The sequence below is a fragment of the Abrus precatorius genome, unplaced genomic scaffold (assembly GCF_003935025.1).
Source record: "Abrus precatorius isolate BTA unplaced genomic scaffold, Abrus_2018 Scaffold4, whole genome shotgun sequence".
Taxonomy (NCBI): domain Eukaryota; kingdom Viridiplantae; phylum Streptophyta; class Magnoliopsida; order Fabales; family Fabaceae; genus Abrus; species Abrus precatorius.
Window position 1 is genome coordinate 8,635,714 of NW_020874384.1, and position 8,873 is coordinate 8,644,586.

At 31.5% G+C, this 8,873-nt stretch overlaps 1 protein-coding gene across 3 annotated transcripts; it reads left to right on the forward strand.

The window, feature by feature from the left end:
* Positions 1 to 33: 33 nt before the first annotated feature.
* Positions 34 to 3,383, forward strand: LOC113865215 (cytochrome b5 domain-containing protein RLF). 3 transcript variants are annotated; one of them, XM_027499622.1, is made up of 6 exons: positions 34 to 89; positions 275 to 352; positions 503 to 893; positions 1,526 to 1,660; positions 1,785 to 1,835; positions 2,721 to 3,383. In XM_027499622.1, the coding sequence occupies exons 2-6, from the start codon at positions 320 to 322 to the stop codon at positions 2,795 to 2,797; spliced, it is 687 nt and encodes a 228-aa protein (XP_027355423.1). In that variant the 5' UTR covers positions 34 to 89; positions 275 to 319; the 3' UTR covers positions 2,798 to 3,383. The 3 variants fall into 3 exon arrangements, with proteins under 3 accessions (XP_027355423.1, XP_027355424.1, XP_027355425.1); XM_027499623.1 differs by having other exon boundaries at positions 80 to 100; XM_027499624.1 differs by having other exon boundaries at positions 80 to 100; positions 1,805 to 1,835.
* Positions 3,384 to 8,873: the final 5,490 nt, after the last annotated feature.

The following is an 8,873-nucleotide window of genomic DNA, read 5'->3' on the forward strand; positions in this document are numbered from 1 at the left end:
TAGTAATTGCTCTTGCATGGTTGTTGGTTGAACGGGACGACGGGGGTGCGTGCTTCAATCTGTTTGCTTCTTCTCCCCTGCGGAAAATTGTAAGATTGGTGTGCGCAACTCAATTCATGAATTGTTTAATTTTGTTCTGTGTAATTATTTAATTTCATATTTGCATAAAATTCAAGGGGCAGTGAGGGTAGTAGCATAAATTGACAGGAAGAAGATAGGAATAATCAATACCTAGAATTGGATGCTTATGCTTGATTTTTCTTATTTATTTCAGAATTCAATTCCACCTGCTGTATCATAATCTTATCTACACTCTACAATGGATACTGATAATGATTTCACATTTTGTCAAGTAAGAAACATCAGTGCCATTTTCCTTTGTTTGTTGATATTTATGTTGATTTGGCGATTTACGCTTTGCAGTGCAACAATTTTTGAGTTTATGAGCATGCATCTCTTGTATGATGTATCCTTCTAATTTGATGCCATGGATGTAATATAGGTCGGTCCACCTCTTGATAGGGATGGTGTTGAAACAAACAAGCTTGTTTCAGATATTGCTGATATTTCCATAGAAGAAGAATCCTCAAGGGCAAGTAGTACTAGTCATAGTAGTGGTTTCTTGTGGAAGGATGGTTTACCGAATAATTCCAACTCTAAGAAGGAGGCTACGGTTGGTTCTCTGTCTTTCAGTGTGATTAACACAGCTTCAAATCAGCCGAGTGACTTGACCGCAAAGTCAGTACCAAGTGGTGCTAACAATTTGCCCATGGAGTTGCCAGAACAGAAGAATCCCAATAAAAAGCCACCGGTGCGGGCCAAAGTTCCTTTTGAGAAAGGCTATAGTCAAATGGACTGGCTCAAGCTTACCCGGTCACATCCTGATCTTGCAGGTGAGAATGATGAAAATTTTTACTATGCAGTCATTCTGTTGACCCCCTTTTTCGGAAAGCTCTTCTGAAGACAAAGAATACATGAGAGATTTAACAACTAATGGTTGATTTTTAAGGTTGAAACTTGAAAATAAGCTTCATGTAGTTTGCTGTCAACTTTTTCCTACACTTGCAGTCCCAATTCCCCATCCTTGTAGTAACATTGCTGAAGTTGATAGGCAATGGCAATGCCTTGGCTAAAGCAATCTGTTATATATTTTGTAATAATTTTGCTCTACCCATTGGTCCTTTGTTGATGATATTCTCTCCACCCCTTCTCTACTGAAGTTATTTCCATTTCAAATTTCAGTGTGGTAGTAATTCCTTATTATATTAAACTCTGTTGTCTGTCCCACAACTAGCTGAGTAGCTAATTGCATGTATATGCATATATAAGAGGTTACTTGGCACTCCAAGATGTTTTTGTCATGTAATTTGTAAAAGATTCCATTGGCAATTAGAATTTTTTCATTGAGGTTTTGGTGACCACTTGTTTATGTAAACTTATAAATAAGTTCTTTACTTGTTTATCATTACATCTTTTAAGAATAAGAGTTGATGCAATGTATCAATCTTTATCCATCTTGTTCCAGGTTTGAAAGGACAGTCAAACAGAAGACTTATTTCTTTGGATGAAGTTAGAAAACACCAGGCAGAGGGCCAAATGTGGACTGTATTAAAAGGCCGTGTCTACAATATATCTCCATATATGAAGTTTCACCCTGGAGGTACTGCTATTAGCTCAATCTGCAAGTTCATATATAGCTTTTATAATTCTTATTTCTGGTTTATTAATGTTATATGCTTATAAAAATGATACTAACAGACAATTATATTGTCACAAATTCCCAGGTGTTGATATGTTGATGAAGGCAGTGGGAAAAGATTGCACATCTCTATTCAGTATCCTTTTTGTGATTTTTGAATGATTTAATTTTGTGAGCGTGCATCATTCTTCTGTCTCTATTAATTTAATGTTATAAATGGATTGCTTTTACTTTCTTCTCTCATGCAGATGTCGACTTTCTCTGTGAACAGTTCTCCGTGTATGAATTGCATTGGACATGAGAAATATCAAGTTTGAGGGCAATTTTGTAGTTTTCTAACATGTTTTCTCAGCTATATTCTATCTGAGGAATTGGAGTTATGTCTCAATGTTATATTATGTGGGGTTGGAGCTTTCGTAACTTCCCTTTCTAGAAATAAATCTACCTACTTCAAGGTGTTTGGTCAGCCTCAGCTGACATCTTAATTGCTAAAATGCTTAGAATCCCATTTATAAGATATGGAAAATGTTCGGCTAGTTGTGAGCATATTAAAATTATAAGTTTTTATTGGGAATTAAAGCATTCACTGTACTTTTACGTTTTCAATGTAATAAATGTTTTCTTTTTTAATAAAAGTGTATTGATTTTAGATGCTTAAAAATAATCCTAATGATTGATGTTAAAAAAAACCGATAAGATATTTGAATACTAAGATAGTGTACAAAATAATTCAAGATTTTATGCTTGACATATCATAACCAGCATGGGGGTTTTAAATGTTTTCGTATATATCATACTTTAGTAAGTTCTAAATAAGTTGCCAAGTACATGCGAAGAGGAATATGTTGGCTATTCCTATTTTACATTGATTATTCATGTTTGTTTGTTCATGCCCATGCCATATATGCCTATGATTCAAGTTGTAGCTTAGGTTCACTCACCATGTTCATCTTTTCCCCATAATGCACAGAGTTTCTGATTTTTAGGACTACTTTCGGCTTTTCCTTAATCCTTGCATCAGATAAATACCATGCTTGGGTTAATGCTGAATTCTTATTGGAGAAATGCCTTGTGGGTACCTTAGACGAAAGTCAGTGAAGAAGGAACAATTTTATTGTAATAATGCTTAAACACTTGTAGCTAGCCTTGGTAGTCTGTTATACTTCTTCATGGGCCTCTTCTATTTACTGACCAGAGGCCATCAAGCAAAGAGAAATAAATTCTATACGGATATCCCAATGGGTATTTTTTATACTTTTATGGATGAGTACAGTCATTCTGTAAACTGGATATGTGGATTAACAATGTAACATTTCATACATGATAGTTGACTCTCTTCATTTATATGAAATCAAAGCTCAAGGCTAAGGTGGTATTCTCTGCATCATGCATTGCCAAATTTTTTTATTAAGGAAGTTATAGCTTACTTCACTGTTTATGCGAGTTTCTTTCGGCAGGGAGGCGAGTCACAATTATCCTAGTGAGGAAATTAAGCTTTAGATATGTCATGACGGCTTCTGAATCATCCACCTTAAAATTCTCAGTGTGTCAGCTATATTGGATATGATATGATATGATATGATTATATGAGACACCAAGAAAATTCAATATGAAGAATTAGGATTCTGTTTTAAGTTAGCGCCTGCTAGTGAATTGTTATGTAATGAAAAGGTTTAGAACTAGGAGCTAGTAGCGTCTCAACGAGCATGAACCTGCTTGCAAAATGGAAAATAACACATTATATTCGTAAAATTCATACTTTGCTAGTTTCTCCTTGGTGAATATCAAATAGAAACAGAGTTTGTGTCTTGAGAATGGTCTAACTGTTTACCTGGCATGTGTTGTGCTGCGATTATTTCGACCATTATTTCTTTTCGGTCAACGCTTTTTTGGTCCGAAGGACCATATTTCTTTTTGTTTTTTGGATTGATGAAGGACCACAGTTCACTTGGGGATAAACTGTATATTTGTCAATTGGGCCTAAGCAAGTGGGCTGCATATGGCGCATTGATCCATTTTACGCACTTAACCAATTTATATATTTATTCGACAAAACAATTATAATTTCGACAAAAGAAAATCAAATTTATAGGTCAAAACAATAACCATTTTATATAATATAATTTAATCATATTGATTTGAAATTCTGTCTGGTACACCCTCTCCCCATTTCTCAGACATAGGGTCCATTAATGATCTAACAAAAAGAAACCTGATACTTAGGGTCATGAAATATATCATAAATTTTTAGATGCTTGCTTAAAACATGTTCTAATCTTTCAAGTTTTAGGTGTATTCACAAAAATTTTAGCATGGTTGTACGTGAACTGTACACATAAATATATAATTTTTTAAAAAAATCAACTTGAACCAATTAAATTGTTCACTGTATTGACTTACTAATGTTCAAGAAATATATTATTTTAAAACAAAAGTAGATAATAATTTATCTAAAATAATTCAACCTAACGTGATTATAATTTCATTGACTTTTAGTGTTATGTAATGTTGACACATCGTAAATAGGTTGATCGTAGACAGTACTTAGCTAGCCATGTTCTGTACGGTGAAACTCTAAGATTCTTAAACAGTATTGTAGAGAAGAGAAACACTGTTTGTCTCCAATGCACAGCACAGTACCAGTATAAGTAACGATGTTTCTTTCCCTTCCTTTTCTTTTTGAGTAAAAAACGTGGTTTCGGATGTCTAATAAATGAAATTCCTAAGGGAGGAAAACTAAGAAATCCCATACGCCAATATCTTACTGCTTTTATATGCCATCTATTTATCTTCTGTTTTTTCAATATCTATCTTTTCCTTTTTTGGGTTCTCTTTGTAGAAAGATAGTGCAAAGATCACACTGCAATGTCAAGACAAAAGTCCCATCACTGACCAAAAACAAAAAATATACAAAAAGTCCCATCCTTCTGGCCTTTCAATAGTGACGTTGTAACTGCTTAGTTTCTTACTACTATGCATATCCACTGAATTCTTACAACATTTCACATGTTTCATAATTCTGCTCTAAAAATATAGCCGGCTGTAACATAAGTCTTAATCATTTCCACTTTTTGTATGTGAGTGAAAGGTTGAGAAAAGACTTTTCGAGTGATGAAAATTAAAGCAAATAATTTTATATTATCTCTTCTTTGAGAGAGAAGAATATGGAATACACAATTAAAATAGGAATATGCAACTAGAATTTCTCCCAACAAAAGGGAAAATATAGTTTTCTACTTTCTCGTTCTCTCTATATCTTCTTTCCTCTTGATCTCATCTCCTTTTTTGCCAAACAAAAAGCTTTAATTTTGTTTCCTCTTATACCGTTGAAGAGGTTTGACAGTGAGATGGTCCTTGACACCATTCTTCCTTTGGTAATGCAATCAGAACAACAATATTTAGAAGGATGAAAGACATAAAATCATATCTTCACTTGATTCTTTTGGAACAAAATTCCTCTCTAAAATTATTATGAGTCAACTATTTATTATAGAATATATATTTATATGTGTGTGTGTGTGTGAAATTAAACCAAATCTAAAATGAATATAGTTTAATATACATGGCTACTAATTCCGACCTCCAATTCAACAGAACTGAAATTAGGCCTGAATTTTTTCCTTGTTGTAGGAATTGTGAAGAGTTAGTGGTCGTAGATAAGGTAAATATATATAAATACTATAGTAAATTGCTCCTAATGCTTCCTTTCATCTGCATGGCAACTGATATATAGTTAACATATGATTAATATATAGCTTGTAAATTAGCTTAGATTGAAACTAAGATCATTTGTAACATAAATCTTCTCCATCTCATTCTTTATGCAACAAACAGATATTTTACCCTATCAGTACCGCAAGTCTGAAACATGCATGTTACTTGGTTTTAGGATAATAACTAGCTAGTAGAAGAAAATTGTAAGAGAAAAATTAGGAAACGAATCACTTGTAGTTTTGTTTCAGCTATTAATTATTCAACTTCCCTTCTCTTCTCTTTAGTAGACAGTAATTTACAAATTTATACTAGGAAAGTACTATAATACAATACGAACAAAATTTTTTTATGTAAATTAAGTCTCACTAATCATGGGAGCAGAGAAGCATTATGATACATCTTCTAACTATATAAAACCTTCCTCTACCTTCTTTGAGAAGGGCACCCATACTTTTGCCCATTAGCCTTCTTTTGGATACTCTAATAGTCTCAGTCTCTATCTTCATCTTCTCAGCATGTATGAACTTGGTTTTTTGCTTGTTCCCTCTTTGTTCTTTGCCAAACTTGAAGTGTACTTTGTAGGGCATTTATGTGCTGATCTCTTTATACTTTCTAATGTGAAACTGAATCACTCTTTTGGGGGTTAGGATGTGCAATCTAGTTGCAACATGAGGAGATGATTAAATTGCATGAAAAGAGAAGGAAGATAGGTGCACTTAAATAGGAAAAACCGAAGGGTTTTGTGGTGGTCCTGTGCTCTTGGCTTTCCCTGGTCGCATGAAGAAACCAAATGTGGGGTTTGTGGTGGATCATATGAGATGTCCCATGGAGCTACACTTTGGGCCCCAACACTTCTGGCAAAGCTTCAATAATAAAGAAGGAATGTTCAAAACCATACAACACACTCTCTGTCTCTCTCCTTCCTTTATCTCTTCCTTTTAATTTGTTTTTTTTTTATTTCTTCCTCTTACAATAAAATTATTACTTTACAAAAAGGATGTTTTAGGACTTTCAATCTTTTATCTCAAACAAGTACTTCAGTGCACGAGATTCCTATCATCATATGGAATGCAGAAAGTCAGAAACCAAATTTTAATAATATTAAAATTAGTATGGTGTTTAAATCGGTTAAGAATAAAATTAAAATATATTTTATAAAATTTAAATGATTTTTTTAATAAATTAACTTTCAAAAGTGAATTAAATTAATTTTTTTAATGTTATAACAAAATCTATCAAATTTGATGACAGATCTAAGTCTTGATTTTCTAGAGTAAGTCCTTTCCTATGTTATGGATACTCATGTACAACTTCATGTCTAGGTACTATTCATTTCTTTCTAAACGCAATAACTACATGGATTAAAATAATTATAAAATTTGTATTGAAATTTATGTTAAAACTACTTTTAATATTACTTTAAACTTTTAATTGGCTGTGTCGTACTGTACTTACGCAAGACTTTATGTTTTTCTATCAGAGGTAAATCAGATTTTTTTAGGTCTTTGAAGATTGATACTGTTTGTGCAGAATAATATTCGTAAAATATCCATACATTATATATAGCTAGGTCGTGTTGTGTTTATGTATATTTTTGTTTCACACCCTCCTCTTCCTTAAAATGGAAAGGGTTAAACTATGGTATAAGAGACTCTTCAATCGTTTAAAATGTTCATCAAAATTAAAAGGTGTTGGATTTTTTGTGGATATATATAAATATTTTTATTTATTATTAAAAACTATTTGTGAAAACTTGTGGAATGTTGTATCATGCATATATATATTAACATGTATGTAGCCACCTTTGACCATGATTTCTGATATTCTGAACAAGGATTGCTAAGGGCTCAGCATTTCTACTGGGAAGATAACTTTGGTGCGTCACCTAGCTAGCTAAGCACAGCTACCCCATCCTTTAGGTTATCACTATACTTTTGTAGATTTTAACATAGGTAGTAGCTTTTGTTTTGATAGTGTAAATTCTAGTTGTTCATCAATAAAAGTATAGTTTCAGTGCAAGAACTATTAAAAATTAATACAGTAATAATATTGTATAGTATTTTTTTCTATATACATATATCTTAAAATACACCAAAATATAAAAAGAGATACGTTTAGGTGTTTATTACCAGTGGTACCAGCAATATTTTTCAGAAAATTAACAAGCGCGTTAACAAGTAAGTCTATGCAAAAGTTATAATGTATAATTAGACAAAAAAAAAAAAAAAGAAAGATAGAAAGATAGTGTTATAAAATAAAAATAATATTAATTATTTAAATTCCATTTCAATTGAATTGTATGAAATGTTCTAAAATAGAAACCAATTGTCTTGTTGATTGGTTTTTTTTCCTTAGAAATGTTATTTTTACTGGCTATAGAGTTTAAAAGAATTTTACAATGATGTAGTGTAACAGCTTTGACAAAAAAAAAAGGGTTAAATTTGAGTAAGATATGTTTCATGAAAAATATGTACTATTAAATGTGTAACACATTCTTAAAACATTAAAATATTAAGGTGAGGTGATAACTAAGTTTCTCATTAAATAATATAGAAAAAAACTTCTGGTATAAAAATACCCTTTTTTTTTTTGTCGTGGGGCTAAGTTGTAAGTTGTGAAGAGAGTCATATGGCCTAATTATTATAGAGCTGAATGGAGTTATATATAGAGAATTGAAAAAAAATTACTTCACAATTCTTGTGAAGTTGTGGAGGTAATTAACATTTTAACAAACGGGCTCTGAATCCAGTAATGTTCCGACAGTAGTTGGCTAGAAGATTAAACAGTATCAAGATAATAAGCTTTTGTCATATACTACTTATCGTTGTTAATTAAAATCTACACGAATGAAGAGGAGAGACAAAACACCGTGGAACTTGTGTTTAAAAAATGGAAAATCATATTCGCATACCAATTTGATTGCATATACAGGAAAAGTTTGAAGCATTTGCATATCAACTTGACTTTTCAAATCTCACAGTTTGATTTTTATGCAATCTAAATACTTGCCAGATGGAAGTGTTAAAACTTATATATATCACCATTGAGAGAATTTAGGGAAAACAAATTCTAAAAAAATTATGTTTAAAAGTTTTTTTTTATCTTCGAGGGTAAAATTATTATAGGTTTCAAAGTTCTCTATCTGAGAATTTATAATTGAAAACAATCATATTTGAGTCGGGTAAAATTATTATAGATATTAAAGCTTTCTCTCTAATGTTTATTATATCTGGATTCATTGAGACTCGAAAACGAGAGTTTAAAATTTAATGTTAATTTATTATGAATAATTTATTTTTTTATAAATATTTATTGTAAATATTTTTAGTTTATTTATAAATTTATTAAAAATAAATTTTTAATGTGTATTTAAAGACACACAATAAAAAATAATAAATAATTTTTATTAAATTAATGTATTTAATATTATTAATGTAATAGATTTTGTAATATCTCGTAG